Source organism: Trichechus manatus, unplaced genomic scaffold, assembly GCF_000243295.1.
Source record: "Trichechus manatus latirostris isolate Lorelei unplaced genomic scaffold, TriManLat1.0 scaffold00058, whole genome shotgun sequence".
NCBI classification, from domain to species: domain Eukaryota; kingdom Metazoa; phylum Chordata; class Mammalia; order Sirenia; family Trichechidae; genus Trichechus; species Trichechus manatus.
Window position 1 is genome coordinate 8,139,841 of NW_004443994.1, and position 18,922 is coordinate 8,158,762.

The following is an 18,922-nucleotide window of genomic DNA, read 5'->3' on the forward strand; positions in this document are numbered from 1 at the left end:
CATTTTTAGTGTTAAATTCTTGAAACATCTCCTCCCAAGTAGTAACAACCTAAAGCTAAATAATTGAACTTTTAGTTTTGAAGTCTTCCATTCAATATAATTTTTTTTTAATCTCTAGATGGTATGTATTTTTCAGAGCTGTATTAAAGAGAACATTTTATCTTAAATCTTTCAGATGTAAGCGCTCTTAATTCAAGAAATAATTTAAATTAGCATGTATTATATGTATATTTGACTACACTTGTAGATTCAGCTTATATTTGATTATTGTAATTTTTGTTACCATTAATTTAAAAATATAATACATATATATCTAATTATTACGTAAGTAGAGTTCCCTGTGACAGTATATATTTTCCAATGTCTGATTTCTTTCTTCAGAGGTTAAACATAAAATGTTTTATGTTTCAGGGAAGTAAGCAATGGCTTAGAAAAAAAAGGAAAGAAAAAATCTGTAGGTCGTCCACCTGGCCCATATACAAGAAAAATGATTCAAAAAACTGCTGAGCCACCTTTGGTAAGAGATATAGTAGTATCTTTTCTCAGAAGAAAGAAAGATGCATGAAATTACTGAGAAGCTAATATTTTTCAGCTTACTTTGGAACCATCCTTGAAGTATGTTTTTATTTTCCAGGATAAGGAATCAATTTCAGAGAACCCTACCTTGGATTTACCTTGTTCTATAGGGTAAATAGAAAGTTATTTTCTTCTTTCCTAGGAAATTTCTTTTTTGGGGAAAATTAGTATTTCTATTGTTATGTAATATAGTTGTTATACCATTTAAATTCTTTTGTCTCAGGAGAACTGAGGGAACTGCACATTCATCCAATACCTCAGATGTGGATTTCACGGGTGCTTCCACTGCAAAAGAAACTACCTCGTCTAGCATTTCCAGGCATTATGAGTAGATACTTTATGTTCTTATTCTTTACTAATTTTTCTCTATACCCTTGTTCTTTGTAGAGTGATAAATAATATTTTAGCAATTGAAAGTGATACAAGTGTGCCTTTCAGCTTTCTGAGAAGCAGTCCATATGTAGATTCCCTAGGCTGCTAATACTCATCTGAATATTTTTGCTTTTCAGAACACAAACATGAAATTTTTCACATTTGTTATGAAATTTGCTGTGTACACAGAGAAGAGGTATACTGGATTTTATAGGTTGTGTTCTTTTGTTAGGCCTTTTGTGCCTCTAATAGACAGTGCCTTGCTTTAGGAAGACTTGCTTTATTTATTTATTCTAATTAGTCTGAATCAGGTTCATAAACCCTATTGTCAGGATAAAGATTTTAAACTCAGGATTTTTTCAGTAGCAGATTCCCCTGTAATGTTTTATTTAACACAGCTCTTTAGAAGGACATCTTTTTTCCTGAAGCAAGATATGTCATGACTTGAGGTCAAAGCTATGAGTTTGCACATTTTTATACTTCCCTTTGTTTAATATATTCTTGTTCACAATTCAGAAACTGTTCTTATAAATCATACAGAAATTCTGAGTGCTTAGAGGTTTAAAATGTGACCTATTTGTTAATGAATTTTGAATAATAATTGAGCTATTTTTTGACCTCTTATCATATTCCACACACTGAGCTAAGCTTTTTACATACATTATCTTGCATTTAATTCTTAAAATAATCTTTTTAGTTATTATAGGCCCTGTGATTCCCATTTTCCAGATTAGGAAAGCCCAAGATCCAAGTACAAAGGAGCCGGTGTCTTAACCGAGGCAGTATGATTCTAAAGCCTTTGAGTTTAGTTGTTCTTCTGTATTCTGTCTTTGTTATAAGATCCTAAAATCATTGAATTTCTGAACTGAAAGGACCTTAAAGATCATCTAGTTCAACCTCTTTACTTAAAAGTAAACACAGAGGATAGGACATTTGAATTTGGCCAAGATCACATGGTAGTAGAATTGGAGTTAGACGCAGGATACTCTGACTTCTAGTTTGTGCTTATTCCAGTTTATTACATTGCTTCACTAGACCTAAAATTGGTAATAAGGGAGGCTTTATTCTAGTTCTCCTATCTGTTTAAGCACATGGAACAGTGTCTTGTATGTAGTAGATGCTTATTAAATATTGATTGAATGAATAAATGAACTCCCTTACTTTTAATGATAAGACTGTTGTCAAGACATGATTTATGGAGTAGGGCCTGTTGGTGAGAAGTTGTCTTGATTCTTTTCATCTTATTAGTATATAGTCAAGAAAGAGAAGCTCTTCAAAGGTCAGCCCTAAGAAGAAGGTGATGGAAGCTAAAGTAACGAAGGCGAATGATAGTCCATTTATGTAGCATATGTATACTTACAGATCCCCCAAATCAGAGAACATATTGTACGCACAAAAGATGTTTAAAAAGCATAGGTAGACAATTTTGGCTATTTTTGTTCCACAGATTATCTGACTCCAGAAAAAGAACTCGTACAGGAAGATCTTGGCCTGCTGCAATACCACATTTGCGGAGGAGAAGAGGTCGTCTTCCAAGAAGAGCACTCCAGACTCAGAATTCAGAAATTGTAAAAGATGATGAAGGCAAAGAAGATTATCAATTTGATGAACTCAACACAGAGATCCTGAATAGCTTAGCGGATCAGGAGTTACAACTCAATCATCTAAAAAACTCCATTACCAGTTATTTTGGTGCTGCAGGTAGAATAGCATGTGGCGAAAAATACCGAGTTTTGGCTCGTCGGGTGACACTTGATGGAAAGGTGCAGTATCTTGTGGAATGGGAAGGAGCAACTGCATCCTGACTGTAGGACTGAACATTATGTTCACTGCACTCTCATTTCTGTAGGTACAGTTCAAAGCCCTCAAGGAGTCTGGCTTTTAGTATCTTTCTTAAAAAAAAAAAAAAGTCAAAAAAATTCATAAAAGGAGATGATACCAGCCTTAACATGTACCTGTCAATGTTATGGATTTTGTCGTAAAAAGATATCTTTTAAAAATCAGAACAGAGACTTAATTTTTTAAATCTTAAGATTTGTTGAATGTTTCTAGGATAGGATATTAAAAATGATTCAAACCCATGCATGGTGTTAGATAATTTTTCTGAATATTCCATTGAGTCAGTTTTTGTGAGTAGTGGTTATCAGAGCAAACACATCATGTAGATAGCACAAGTATTTGGAGAAACATTGTCTGTTTTGTTACCAAAATGTTGAAAAAAATTTATTTCAATACCTTTTAGATTTCATAAAGTGCAGTGTATATAATGCCTATTGAAAGATTGTAAAATATTGAAAATTTCTTTCAAGCAAAGTGTAAAAAATATATTGAGCCTGTAAATTGCTCTGTGACTAGACTTCATTGTCGTCTTAATATATTCTTTGCATGTACATATGTATACACACAGCTGTGTATATATATGTGTGTGATTATGTGACCTATGCAATACAAATTATGGGAATGGGCAGCTTTGGAGTATATATCCCATAATTCTTTTTTCAGGAATAGTTGCAGTATTTACACAGCAGCATTTCTTCTCAGGCTTTTATTGGGTGCTGTTGCTTGCTATGTATGAAGAGAAATGTGTCAAACAAGTTTAGTATGTTCTGATGAAGGGTGTGAACAACAGTGTTCATGGGCTTTTAGAATGGCTTTTTCACTTTCAGTCCTTGTAACTCAGCTGTTCAGAACCTAAAACAAATTCAAATAATATGAACATTATATTCTACTAGAAGTAACGTTTTCAAGTTTTCATGGCACATTATGATTGTAAATGTCTCTCGGTTTTAACATTAAGTCTCTAGGAGTCCCATGAAGATTCCTGAAATGTCTGTAGTAATTGTTAGTCATGTTTGAATAAGTGTAGTATGAACAAAGTATTTTATTGCACAGGGTTAACAAACAGTAAGTCGCCAGCTGAGGCTACTGCTGTTTTATTACAACATTACCTCTTGTTTTTATAAAATGTACCAAGATTTAAATTGATAATTTTATTTTACATGTAAAAAATTTTTTCTTTTATCACCAGTGTTAGAGTTGTCTTCTGTTTCTTTTTGTTTTGTTTGTTTGTTTTCTTTTTTAGCCAAAGAGTAAACAGAAGAATATTCTTATTTTGGTGGCTATTCATTTTACTCTTAAAAGTAATTAATGGATTTTAGCCTAAAAATTGGGGTGCTGCCACCAAAATGAAAAAAATATGTATAGTGATTACAGAGTGGTAAAAATGTGGGTTAGTACTTATTTATTCCATTAATTACTTATTTGACTGTTTATAAAGAAAGTTGCTTTATTTCTTTAAACATCTTCAAAAGATGACCTTTTCTTGTTACATTGTAGCCAAAAGAAGCAGAGAACTTCCTTGTCCTGCATTTGGTTCCTGGTTGGCCAGGTATAAACGAGCTTTACTAAAGTGCAAATTAAAAACTGTCATTTCTGTTTACCTCCAACAAAACTTGATTTTTCCCCTAGCTATTAATTTAAAGTTGCCTTTCCTGCAGCTGCAATATTTTGAATAACACACAGAGTTTGTGTTGATTTTTGAATGTTTGTTTATATCTAGGGGTAATGGAAAATGTAAATCCCGTGTAACCTTATTCAGTCCCCCTGTATCATATTATTTCATTTTCCCCAAAGTCCTTTAATTCTAACTGAACACCAGCAGTATTTTTAGTAACTCTTTCCTTAACATACTTGGAAGATGATTTATCAAGCTGAACTGTCTTTAGACGTAATTATTGTGAATGTCTGTCTTATTTTATCATGGTGGTTCACATGGCTCTGATGTTCAGTTTGTATTTTTGGAATTGCTTTACTTAGAATTAAAACAGACCAACATTAAATGTGTGTATTTTTTAAAGAGCTAATGAGTTTTGCTTCTGTATTTGCTTGAAAATACACACTGTTGCAGTAGTTGACTGCTTTTAGCCAGGGAGATAAGGATTTTCCAATTCAACTGCTAATATGTTCACTTGTAATTAATCTTTAGAAAACTTGAATTTCATTTTTCTCTTGTCCCCCAGAATATTAATAATTATTGCATGTTCATCTTAAATGGTCTTTAAAAAACAAAACTGCGTTTAGCCAGCTTGCATGCTTCATGTTTGAAGGACAGTGTATCTTCTTTTTACCCTGTTCCCAAACTTAAAAGAAAATTCAGACTTAGCTTTCCAGCTGTTTTCTTTATTGACTTACATAGAAGTATATATGCCAAAAGATGTCAGGGTTCACCTAAAGAGATTTCTTATTTTTCCTAATCAGCTTTGCCCCTTGGCTACAGAAAGAGAAGATGTAGAAATAATATACCTTATTCATTTTTATTATTTATTTTTTATAAATTTTATTATTTTTATTTATTTTATATGAATGGTACTAAATGATAAATATGGATTCTTAGACCTTTAGCCAACCAAACTAGATCAGAATATGAGCTATCAGAGTTATAAATTATAATGTAGGGGTGATGAAATCAGCTAGGTATATATTTTATTACCAGTTGTTTAACAGAAGTGAATTTCACTGGATGTGTGAGAGTTGAGGATCTCGCTCCCCCCTTTTTTACAAGGTATGGCCAAGTATACACGTTTGGTTTTTATCATGTATATATTCAGCAGATTTCTATTATTGGTGTTGGGAGTAGAACTATTTGTTTTGGGCTACTATATCAAGTTTCTACTAGGCACTGTTTTGGTTGGGACATAATCTGACTTGCATAGTTTTAACAGAATGTTTTATAATTTGGTTTTAGAGTCGTTTGAATGAGGATGTGATGGCAAAGGAAGGTGCCCACGCAACTTTGGCAAATAGTAAAAAATACCCTGTTTGTGTGGGGAATTTTTCCTCTTAAATTATATTTGAGTACCTCTATGAATGCATGCTCCCAAAAGCCTCCACTGGTTTTTTTCTATGGCAGTTGATCAGTCATGTTCTTTCTTCAGGAAAATAAACTTGACAAATATAAAGTGATAACTTTATCTGATCATCGATGCTTTCCTAATTGGTAGCAGTTAAGAAACCAGATGTCTGTCTGATACTAATTTGGAAACGGGAGAAGCTGTGAAAGCAAAATGATTGGCTCTCTGGATAACAGGTAGAATGGGAGCAGATACAATGTTTGTAACTTTTAAGTTAATTTCAAAATGTCTTAGAGTAATAAGTAGACCAAAATTTTATGCCGTGTTTATATTTAAAATTAGAATAAGATTGCAAATTAATCAGCTCTTTTTTTTTCTCCCTTCACTTCATCTCTACCCAGCAAAATCCCTCCTTGCTAGCTCTCCATGCATTTTCTCTTTGTTGGTGATGATGAGTATAGAAACTGGATGCTTAGGCATCTTCAGCGAATATAATATCTCATTCAAGAGATTTCCACTGGATTTAAGCAGGCACACAAATGAACAAAACCTTCATAGATGATAAGGAGCACTCTGTTTGTACTTGTTGGATGAAACAAAAATATATCTTTGTCCAAAATCTTTAGCCTACTGTTTCCTGTATTTACTAAAAAATGTTCAATGCCCTTTATTTTTTTCATCCCATAATAACGTATTCTCAGTGGGAGTGACATGTCTAAACCGTCAAATATTGGTTTGTAGGGGGCAGAAAAATCTTAGCTATTACAATGGTTTGTGACCCTCCAAAGCTAAACACTACTAGATACAAATCTTATTTTTTAGTCATTAATTACTTCTATTGCATTTTCTTGGATATCGCACTAGCAGTACTAACATTGAGTTCATGGAAGATACAAAAAATGTGTGCTAGATCAGTGCTACAAAAGGATGGAGAAAAAATCACAATGATTGGAGAACTCGATTGATTGTTTGATCTCAAAGTCGTCTTGCAAGCGGTGATCTGCACATGACTGTTGGCTGTCCTTGTGCACATTGTTTGTTTGATCCTCAGTGCTTTTGTGTATGACTTGGGTTTTGAGAATTAATTAAACCTAGTTTATATTATTCAATTCTACAAAAGTTATTTAACCCATAGTTGTCTAGTGGTAAAAAGAAAGAAATGTTGACACTATCTGAATGAATATCTAGCAGCTACTTAAAAGTAGTTTTCTCATATCAAGCAAGTTAAAAATAAGTTCACCAAAAATAATTTTTCAGAAATTAATTTTTTCCCAAATGTTTTACTTTGGCTGGAAAAATAATATTTTTGGATGATTTTTAAAATTTTGGTTACATTGCTATTGTTATGTATTTATATAAATTGCTGATTTACATATGTAATTTGATACATTGTAATTTATATTAGTAAATAAATTACATTAAAAGTTAAATGCAGTTATAAACTTAAATATTAATAACAGTATCCAACATTTGTAGTATATACTTAGTGATAGATTATATTTAGTGTTATTTTAATAATTGACATTTTAAATATTTTGTCTGTAATACTATTAGTGAAATATAAGATAATTTTTCCTATAAAGAATTTGAGACAATAACAAGCAGTTAAAAGATTTTGTGACAGTTTGGATCCCTTTTGAAAATGTTAAGCCTACTTAGATAATCCTGAAGGTAAATTTTCCTCCTTGACCTGGAACTTCAAGGAGATGAAGCTTATTGCAAAGGGTCTTGGGAGGAAAAGTGAATTGGCTCATCTAAGACTTAAGGAGGCACAGTTTTTATACTTGTAACCCTTTGTCACCAAATCCCTTTCAGAATCCAAGAGCATACCCTAGAATAGGTCCGCTGATTTTTTGTTGTTGTTGTTTTCCATATTGTAATCTTGCTTAGCCCTGCGGGTGCAAATGGTTAACATGCTCACTGAGAGGTTGGAGGTTCAATTCCACCCAGAGTCGACTTGGAAGAAAGGCCTGATGATCTACTTGTGAAAAATCAGCTGTTGAACCCCTATGGAGCACAGTTCTTCTGTGACACACATGGAGTCTCAATGAGTCAGAACAAGAAGGGGGGAAAAAAGCCTTGTTTAGTCTTACATCTTATTCCCTCTGTTTTATCTTTAGATATGAATTTTCTAGTGAAGAATTACGTCATTAGAACCTACTCTTTTAAGAAAAAAGTATTTTATTGTGATAGAAACAATATATAAAACATTTGCCAATTCAACATGTTTTATATATACAATTTAGTAACATGGATTATTGTATTAGTTATTTAGCACTGCTATAAGAGATAGCTACAAGTAGATGGCTTTAACAAACAAATTTATTTTCCCACTGTTTAGGGGACTTGTTAGGTGCTGTCGAGTTGGTTCCGACTCATAGTGACCCTGTGTACAATAGAACAAAACACTGTCCAGTCCTGCACCATCCTAACAGTCGTTGCTATGTTTGAGCCCAGTACTGCAGCCACTGCGTGAATCCATCTCGTCAAGGGTCTTCCTTTTTTTTGCTGACCCTCTACTTTACCAAGCATAATGTCCTTCTCCAGGGACTGGTCCCTCCTGATAACGCGTTCCAAGTACATGAGATGAAATCTCGCTATTCTTGCTTTCAGGGAGCACTCCTCCTGTACTTCTTCCAAGAATTCTTGTTTGGTCTTTTGGCAGTCCATGGGTATATTCAGTATTCTTAGCCAACAGCATGATTCAGAAGTGTTAGTTCTTCTTCAGTATTCCTTATTCATTGTCCAGCTTTTGATTTCAGTGAGGCAACTAAAAATACCATGGCTTGGTCAGGCGCACCTTAGTCCTCAAAGTGACATCTTTGCCTTTCACCACTTTAAAGATGTTTTGTACAGCAGATTTGCCCAATAAAATACGTCATTTGATTTCTTTACTGCTGCTTCCGTGGGTATTCACTGTGGATGCAATTCCTTGACATCTTAATCTTTTCTCCATTTATCATGATGCTTATTGGTCCAGTTGTGAGGGTTTTTGTTCTCCTTTTTTTTATTGTACTTTAAGTGAAAGTTAGTCTCGTATACAAAAATTTATACATACGTTGTTATGTGATCCTAGTTGCTCTCCCTGTAATATGACAGCACATTCCTCCTTTCCACCCTGGATTTCCCGTGTCCATTCAACCAGCTCCTGATCCTCTCTGCCTTCTCATGTGGCCTCAAGGCAGGAGCTGCCCATTTAGTCTCGTGTATCTACTTGAGCTAAGAAGCACACTCTTCACAAGTTTCATTTTATGTCCCATAGTCCAGTCTAATCTTTGTCTGAAGAGTTGGCCTCAGGAATGGTTTTAGTTTTGAGCTAACAGAGAGTCTGGGGGCCATGTCTTCCAGGGTCCCTCCAGTCTCAGTTAAACCATTAAGTCTGGCCTTTTTACTAGAACTTGAGTTTTGCACCCCCCATTTCTCCTGCTCCATCAGGGACTCTTCTGTTGTGTTCCCTGTCAGGGTGGTCATTGGTGGTAGCCAGGCACCATCTAGTTCTTCTGGTCTCAGGCTGATAAAGTCTCTGGTTTATGTGGCCTTTTCTGTCTCTTGGGCTAATACTTTCCTTGCGTCTTCGGTGTTCTTCATTCTCCTTTGCTCCATGTGGGTTGGGACTAATTGATGCATGTTAGATGGCTACTCGGGAGCTTTTGAGACCCCAGGCGCCACTCACCAAAGTAAGATGTAGAACATTTTCTTAAAAAACTTTGTTATGCTATTTGAGCTAGATGTCCCCAGAAATCATGGTCCCCAGACCTCCGCCCCTGCTACTCTGTCCCTCCAAGTCTTTGGTTGTATTCAAAGAAACTTCTTAGCTTTGGTTTAGTCCAGTTGTGCTGACTTCCCCTGAATTGGGTGTTGTTCTTCCCTTCACCTAAGATAATTCTTGTCTACTGTCTATTTAGTGAATACCCCCCTTCCTTCCCACTCTTGTATCCATTAAACAATATTTTCTTCTGTGTTTAAACCATTTCTTGAGTTCTTATGATAGTGGTTTTATACAATATTTGTCCTTTTGCGACTGACTAAATTCACTCACCATAATGCCTTCCAGATTCATCCATGTTACATTTCACAGATTCGTTGTTCTTTATCGTTGGGTAGTATTCCATTGTGTGAATATACCACAGTTTGTTAATCCATTCATCTGTTGATGGGCATGTAGGTTGTTTCCATCTTTTTGCTATCGTGAACAGTACTTCAGTGAACATATATCTATTTGTGTGATGGCTCTTATTTCCCTAGGATATATTCCAAGGAGTGGTATTGCTGTATCATATGGTACTTCTATTTCTAGCTTTTTAAGGAAGTGCCAAATCAATTTCCAAAGTGGTTTTACCATTTTACATTCCCACCAGCACTGTGTACGTGTTCCAGTCTCTCCACAACCTTTCCAGCATTTATCAGTTTGTGTTTTTTGGATTAATGCCTTGTTGGGGTGAGATGGTATCTCATTGTAGTTTTAATTTGCATTTCTCTAATGGCTAATGAGCGTGAGCACTTCCTCATGTGACTGTTAGCCACCTGAATGTCTTCTTTGGCAAAGTGCCTGTTCATATCCTTTGCCCATTTTTTAATTGGGTTCTTTGCCTTTTCGTTGTTGAGGTTTTGCAGTATCTTGTAGATTTTAGAGATTAAACGCTGATCGGATTTGACGTAACCAAAAATTTTTTCCCAGTCTGTAGGTTGTCTTTTGACTCTTGGTAAAGTCCTTTGATGAGCGTAAGTGTTTGATTTTTAGGAGCTCCCATTCATCTAGTCTCTTTTCTGTTGCTTGTGCATTGTTAGTTAACGGTTCGTTTTGTGTTTATGCCATGTATTAGGGCTCCTAGCATTGTCCCTATTTTTTCTTCCATGATCTTTATCGTTTTTGATTTTATATTTAGGTCTTTGATCCATTTGGAGTTAGTTTTTGTGCATGGTGTGAGGTATGGGTCTTGTTTCAGTTTTTTGCAGATGGATATCCAGTTATGCCAGCACCATTTGTTCAAGAGACTGTCTTTTCCCCAATTAATGGACTTTGGGCCTTTGTCAAATATCAGCTGCTCATAGGTGGATGAATTTATGTCTGGATTCTCAGTTCTTTTCTGTTGGTCTATGTATCTGTTGTTGTACCAGTACCAGGCTGTTTTGACTACCATGGCAGTATAATAGGTTCTAAAACCAGGTAGAGTGAGGCCTCCCACTTCATTCTTCTTCTCGAGTAATGCTTTGCTTCTCCGGGGCCTCTTCTTTTTCCATATGAAATTGGTGATTTGTTTCTCTATCTCATGGAAAAATGCCTTTGGGATTTGGATCAGGGTTGGATTGTATCTGTAGGTGGCTTTGGGTAGAATTGACATTTTCACAATGTTGAGTCTTCCTATCCATGAGCAAGGTATGTTTTTCCACTTACGCCGGTCTCTTTTGGTTTCTTGCAGTAGTGTCTTGTAGTTTTCATTATATAGGTCGTTTATGTCTCTGGTTAGATTTATTCCTAAGTATTTTATCTTCTTGGGGGCAATTGTAAATGGTATTGATTTGGTGATTTCCTCTTTGAGGTTCTCTTTGTTAGTGTTAGGAATCCAACTGATTTTTATATGTTTATCTTGTATCCTAAAACTTTGCTGAAATCTTCTATTAGTTCCAGTAGTTTTCTTGTGCATTCTTTGAGGTTTTCTGTGTATAAGATCATATCATCTCTCAAATAGAGATACTTTGACTTCTTCCTTACCAATTTGGATGCTCTTTAGTTCTTTTTCTAGCCTAATTGCTCTGGCTAGGACCTCCAGCACAATGCTGAGTAAGAGTGGTGATAAAGGGCATCCTTGTCTGGTTACCGTTCTCAAGGGGAATGCTTTCAAACTCTCTCCATTTAGGATGATGTCAGCTGTTGGCTTTGTATAAATGCCCTTAATTATGTTGAGGAATTCTTCTATTCTTATTTTGCTGAGTGTTTTTATAAATAATGTGTGTTGGACTTTGTGAAATGCCTTTTCTGCATCAATTGAGAAGCTCATGTGGTTCTTGTCTTTTGTTTTATTAATGTGATGGATTACATTGATTATTTTTCTAATGTTGAACCATTAGTGCATACCTGGTATAAATCCCATTTGGTCATGTTGAATTCATTTTTTGATATTTTGTTGAATTCTAGTGGCTAGAATTGTGCTGAGGATTTTTCCATCAATGTTCATGAGGGATATTGGTCTGTAATTTTCTTTTTTTATGGTGTCTTTACCTGGTTTTGGTATCAGGGTTATGGTGGCTTCATAGAATGATTTTGGGAATATTCCATCCTTTTTTATGCTCTGAAGTACCTTTAGTAGTAGTGGTGTTAACTCTTCTCTGAAAGTTTGGTAGAATTCTGTGTGAAACCATACGGGCCAGGGCTTGTTTTTGTTAGGAGTTTTTAAATTACCTTTTCAGTCTCTTCTTTTGTTACAGGTATTTAGTTTTTCTACCTCTGATTGTGTTAGTTTAGGTAGGTAGTGAGTTTCTAGAAATTTGTCCATTTCCTTTAGGTTTTCAAATTTGATAGAGTACAGTTTTTCATACTATTCTATTTTGATTCTTTTAATTTCACTTGGATCTGTTGTGATGTCACCCATCTCATTTTTTATACAGGTTGTTTGTTTCCTCTCCTGTTTTTCTTTTGTCAGTTTGGCCAGTGGTATGTTGATTTTGTTGATCTTTTCAAAGAACCAGCTTTTGGTCTTCTTAGCTCTTTCAGTAGTTTTTCTATTCTGTATTTCATTTAATTCTCCTCTGATTCTCATTATTTCCTTTCTTCTGGCTCCGCAGGGCATCTTTTATTGTTCTCTTTCTACTTGTTCCAGTTGTAGGGTTAATATTTTGATTTTAGCCCTTCCTCCTTTTTGGATATGTGCATTTATTGCTGTAAAACTGACCTCTGAATGCTGCTTTTGCTGTGTCCCAAAGGTTCTGGTAGTATGTATTTTCATTCTCATTTGATTCTATGAATTTCTTGATTCTATCCTTAATTTCTTCTATAACCCAGTAGTTTTTGAGCAAGGTGTTGTTCAGTTCCCATGTGTTTGATTTTTTTTCCTTGCTTTTTCTGTTAATAATTTCTACTTTTGTGGCTTTATGGTCAGAAAAGGTGCTTTGTAATATTTCGATGCTTTGGATTCTGTTAAGGCTTTCTTTATGGCTAATATGTGGTCTATTCTGGAGAATGTTCCATACGCATTGGAAAAGAAAAATATACTTGGCTGCTGTTGTGTGGAGTGTTCAGTATATGTCCATGAGATCAAGTTCGTTGACTGTGGCATTTAGATCTTCTGTGTCTTCATTGAGCTTCTTTCTGGATGTTCTGTCCTCCACTAGAAGTGGTGTGTTGACGTCTCCTACTATTATTGTAGAGCTATCTCTCTTTTCATGCTGTTAGAGTTTGTTTTGTGTATTTTGGAGGCCGATCGTTGGGTTCAGTAAATATTTATTAGGGTTATGTCCTCCTGGTGTATTGACCCTTTAATCATTATATAGTGCCTTTCCTTATCCCTTGTGGTGGATTTTACTTTTAAAGTCTATTTTATCAGAGATTAATATTGCCACTCCTGCTCTTTTTTGAGTTTTGTTTGCTTCATATATTTTTTTCTGTCCTTTGAGTTGTAGTTAGTTTGTGTCTTTAAGTCGAAAATGTGTCTCTTGTAGGCAGCATATATATGGTTTGGGTTTTTTCATCCATTCTGCTACTCTGTGTCTTTTTTTTGGTGCATTCAGTCCATTGACATTCAGCGTAATTATCGATAGGTGTGAGTTTAGTGCTGTCATTTTGATGTCTTTTTGATGTCTTTTTTTGTGTGTTGTTGACTTTCATTTTCCACTTAGTTTTCTGTGCTAAGTCGTTTTTCTTTATGTATTTTCTTTTTCATCGTTGTTGATTTTGTATTTCCTGAGCCTTTATGTTTTCCTTGATTTTTATTTTGATGTGTAAGATTGTTATTTTCCTTTGTTGTTACCTTGATATTTACCCCTATTTTTCTAAGTTTAAACCAGTGTTTTATTTCTTTATATTGCCTTGACTTCCTCTCCATATGAAAAATGTATAACTACATTTTTTAGTCCCTCTTTTTTGTTTTAATGTTGTCACCTTTTACATATTGACATCTCTGTTTTCCTGTTTCCTGTGTTTTAGCTTTGATTTATTTTTGTGACTTCCCTATCTGGGTTGATATCTGGTTGCTCTGTCCTGTGTTTTTGTCTTGGGTTGTTATCTAATCTTCTAATCTTATTGATTTTCTAATCTGATTACTCCCTTTAGTATTTCTTGTAATTTTGGTTTGGTTTTTGCAAATTCCCTAAACTTCTGTTTATCTGGAAATGCCCTTATTTTGCCATCATATTAGAGAGACAGTTTTGCTGAGTATATAATTATCGGCTAGCAATTTTTTTCCTTCAAGGCTTTATGTATGTCATCCCATTGCCTTCTTGCCTGCATGCTTTCTGCAGAGTAGTCTGAGCTTAGTCTCACTGACTCGTTTTGTAGATGACTTTTCATTTATCCCTAGCCACTCTCAAAATTATTTTTTTATCTTTGGTTTTGGTGGGTTTGATTATAATATATCTTGGTGACTTTCTTTTGGGATCTACCTTATGTGGGGTTCGATGAGCATCTTGGATAGATATTTTCTCATCTTTTATGATATCAGGGAAGTTTTCTGCCAACAAATTTTCCACAGCCCTCTTTGTATTTTCTGTTATCCCCCCTTGTTCTGGTACTCCAGTAACTTGTAGGTTATTCTTCGTGATAAAGTCCCACATAATTCTTAGGGTTTCTTCATTTTTTAAAATCCTTTTATCTCAGTTTTCCTTAAATAAGTTGGTGTCAAGTGCTTTATCTTCAATCTTACTAATTCTGACTTCCATTGCTTCAATTCTCCTCTTACGACTTTCTACTGAGTTGTCTAATTCTGAAATTTTATTGTTAATCTTCTGGATTTTTGATTGTTGTCTCTCTATGGATTCTTGCAGCCTATTAAACTTGTCATTATGCTCTTGAATAATCTTAAGATCCTCTGTTGCTTTGTCTTTGTGTTCCTTGGCTTGTTCTGTGTTTTGCCTGATTTCCTTCCAATCTCTTGAAGAGTTCTGTATATTAATCTTTTGTATTCTACCTGTGGTAATTCCAATAAATTCTCTTCCTCTGGAAAATTTCTTGTTTCTTTATTTTGGGAGCTTGCTGAAGCCATCACGGTCTGCCTCGTTATGTGATTTGATATTGACTTGTCTCTGAGTGATCATTAAGTTTATATATTTATTTATTTTATGATTGCTTACTGTGTCCTAGCTTCTTGTTTTGTTTTGTTTTGATATGCCCATGTATGCTGCTCGTGTGATCTAGTTTGATTAACAGCACCTTTGAAGCTCTCACAACCTTTTACCAGGTGGTTAGATCTGTTACCAGGTGTGTGAGCCTAGAAGTCCGTTTACTTTCCTTGTATTGATTCTGCTTAGGTGTCCAGGTAGTCGGTCACCAAGTGTGTGGTGCAAGGTCTCACCTACAGTCCTAGAGAGGCATGGGTGATTGGTGCAGGCACAGGTATCTGGCTGCAGTAGGGGGTCACGTACTTAGCAAGGCAGGGGGCTGATGGCTGCCCCTGAGTGTCTGGGAGGAAAGTGTGTCCCTGTTCCGTAGAGCATGTAGGTGGTGGTTTTACAGCCAGACTATGAGCACCCATTGCTGTTGGCTGTAAGGACTGGCGGACACCACTTATTCTTGGACCCCTGTCAGGGATGGCTAGGTGGCGTGGGTGGAACCACCAGTTATCAGGCACATGATGTGGCTAGGTGAGGACCCTGCTTAATGGGCAGAGCAGTGTCAAATGTCATGAACCTGTCACTTCACCACATAGCTGATACTGTTGAAGTTAGACTTCAGGTATATACCCTGTTGTATTGTGGAAATGAGGGCCTACACTGTTGAAATGGGCCTGTACAGGTCTGCAGGGGTGAAAGGTATTCAAAGTCCTTAGACTCCTTATGCCTGTGACTAGGCAAAGGAGCTGTGTTTCTCCTGAGTTCCTGGCTTAGGGGAGCCGGCAGATTATTTTTTCCCTGCTTTTTAATTTGTTCCCTCTCAAAGGCCAGGAGAATGTCTCAGGGCATGTGATGGGTCCTACTTCCAACCCAGGGGACTCGGAAATTGCTGAAGCTGGCCCAGTACCTGGTGCAGAGCAGGGAGGGGGGAGATGAATGGGAGAGAGGTTTTTCCCAAAGTTGGTGTTTTTTGATACGTGTGGTAGGTCAGACGCAAGTACTTATGTTCTGCCAAGTGAGCACTGCTTTTCAATGGTTCTGGATGCCCGAGTAGTCTCTCTGCTGCTAGGTCTCTCCCAATGTGGAAAACGCCTCCCAAGTGCCACTGCTTGCCTCACCACACATGCAAGCAAATCTGGCCTGAAGGGTGCCAGCTCCTGCTGGGTAGGGTCTGGCAACTTCTCGCTGCTTCTGAACTGTCTCTCCCTTCCCCTGCCACTCAGTCCGATTCCTCAATTTTCCCTTTGATGATCAGGGCTCCTAGATTGTCATATATAATCAATTCACTTGTTTTTTCGGGTCTTTGTTGTGAGAGGGACCACAGGAAGCATCTGACTACTCTGCCATCTTGTCCCTGCCGGATATTTGTTTTCTTTTATGTTGAGGTGTAATCCATACTGAAGGCTGTAGTCTTTGAACTTCATCAGTAAGTACTTCATATCCTCTTGACTTTCAGCAGCAAGGTTGTGTCATCTGTATATTGCAGGTTTGTTAATAAGTCTTCCTTCAATCCTGATGCTTCATTCTTTTCATATAGTCCACCTTCTCAGATTATTTGCTCAGAACACAGATTGAATTAAGTATGGTGAAAGGATACAAACCTGACGCACACCTTTCCTGAGTTTATACCATGCAGTAGCCCCTTGTTTTATTTCAATGACTGCCTCTTGGTCTATGTACTGGTTCTACATGAGCAAAATTACGTGTTCTGGAATTCCCATTCTGTTTAGGAGGCTAAATGTTCGAATTCAGGGCACTAGCTCTAGTGTAAGGCTTTCTTTCTCTGTTGGCTCTCGAGGAAGGTCCTTGAGGTCTCCTCAGAGCTTCTGCACCTGGGTGATCTTCATGTGGGTTGGCATCTCTCCTCCTCTATCTCTGCTTCTTTCGCTTGCTGGGTGAATCTCTTTTATACAAAACAGATTGATTTAAGACACACCCTACACCTCTCCTGTCTCATTAACATAACAAAGACAACCTATTCCCTAGAGATTATATCCACAGGTATAGAAGTTAGGATTTACAGAATTAAAATCACCACAGTTATGTTCATCATGTTGTGAAACCATCACCACTCTGCATTTCCAAATAATTCCACCAGTGTTAACAGTAACTTAGTGTACCCTAAACTAAGACTTTCTCTTTTCCCCTTCCTTCCAGCCCTGCTAGTCGTTAATAAACTTTGGTCTCTATACATTTGCCTATTTCATGTAAGTGGGATCATACAATATTTGTCCTTTTGTAACTTACTTCATTCAGCATAAAATTCATCCATATTGTAGCATGTATCAGGATTTCATTTCTGTTTATGGCTGAGTAATCCATTTTATGTGTGTACTACATTTTGTTTATCCATTAGCTGTTTCCACCTTTTTGCTATTGCAAATGGTCTGCAGTGAACATCAGTGTAGAAGTTCTGTGTGCGTTCCTGCTTTCAGTTTCTTCTGGGCATATACCTAGGATTGGGATTACTGGTTCATATGGTAGTTTTGTGTTTAACTTTCTAAGGAACCGCCAGACTTTCCCACAGCAGCTATACTATTTTGCATTCCTACCACCAATAGATGAGAGTTCCAATTTCTCCACATCCTTGCCAAGATCTATTTTTCTTTTTTCTTTTGATCATGGTCATTCTACTGGGCGTGAAATGGTATCTCACTGTGGTTTTGATTTCCCTCTCCCTAATGTCTAGCAGCCCTGGTGGCACAGTGGTTGGTTAAGCATTTGGCTGCTAACCAAAAGGGTGGCAGTTCGAATCCACAAGCTGCTCTTTTGAAACCCTGTGAGGCAGTTCTACTCTGACCTGCAGGGTCACTTGGAGTTGTAATCAACTTAACAGCCATCGGTTTTTTTGTTTTTTTTTTATCGTACTTCAGGTGAAGCTTTACAGAACAAATAGTTTCTCATTAAATAGTCAGTACACATATTGCTTTATGACATTGGTTAACAACACCACAACATGTCTACCCTCTCCCTTCTAGACCTTTTTTTTTTTTTTTTTCGGTGAAAATATACATAGCCAAAGATACACCATCCATTTCAAAAATTTCTACATGCACAGTTCAGTGACATCGATTACATTCTTCCAGTTGTACTGCTTTTCTCACTTTAGATGAAGGTTTACAGAGCAAAACAGTTTCTCATTAAATAGTACACATGTTGCCCTAAGACAACGGTTAACAACTCCACTACCTGTCAACACTGTCGTTACTCAACCTTGGATTCCCTATCACCAGCTTTCCTGTCCCCTTCTGCCTTCTAGTCCTTATCCCTGGGCTGCTGTGCCTCATTAGTCCCATTTTGTTATATGGGCTGTCCAATCCCTGTCTGAATGATGAACCTCAGAAGTGACTTCACCACTGAGCTTGAAGGGGTCTGGGGGCCACACATACTCTCGGAGTTTCTCCAGTCTCTTTCAGGCCAGTAAAACTGGTCTTTTTTTTTCTCGGTAAATTAGAATTTTCTTCTACATCCTTCTCCAGCTCTGTCCAGAACCCTCTGTTGTGATACCGGTCAGAGCACTGAGTGGTGGTGGCTGGTCATCATCTAGCTGTACTGGACTCAGTCTGGTGGGGGCCTTGGTAGCTGTGGTCCATTAGTCTTTTGGACTAATCTTTTCCTTGTATCCTGTTCTCTTCATTCTCCCTTGCTCCTGAAGGGGTGCGACCAGTGAAATATCTTAGATGACTGCTCACAGGCTTTTAAGACCCCAGGTGCTACTCACCAAGGTAGAATGTAGAACATTGCCTTTATAAGCTGTGTTATGCCAACTGAGCTAGATGTTCCCCAAGACTGTGGTCCCCACAGCCCTCCGCCCAGCAATTCAGTCCCTTAGGGAGTTTGGATGTGTCTAGGGAGCTTCCATG

The 18,922-nt window shown here is 36.8% G+C and overlaps 1 protein-coding gene across 6 annotated transcripts in view; it reads left to right on the plus strand.

The window, feature by feature from the left end:
- Nucleotides 1–2,876, plus strand: part of MTF2 (metal response element binding transcription factor 2) — a 65,103-nt gene extending 62,227 nt beyond the window's left edge. For 4 of the 6 annotated variants that reach the window (XM_004378745.2, XM_004378748.2, XM_023733444.1 and 1 more), the window contains 4 exons: nucleotides 412–517; nucleotides 635–687; nucleotides 800–904; nucleotides 2,396–2,876. In XM_004378745.2, the coding sequence (XP_004378802.1) occupies nucleotides 412–517; nucleotides 635–687; nucleotides 800–904; nucleotides 2,396–2,753 (622 nt within the window). In that variant the 3' untranslated portion in view covers nucleotides 2,754–2,876. The remainder of the gene's footprint in view (nucleotides 1–411; nucleotides 518–634; nucleotides 688–799; nucleotides 905–2,395) is intronic. The other 2 variants (XM_023733442.1, XM_023733443.1) reach the window with 2 other exon arrangements.
- Nucleotides 2,877–18,922: the final 16,046 nt, after the last annotated feature.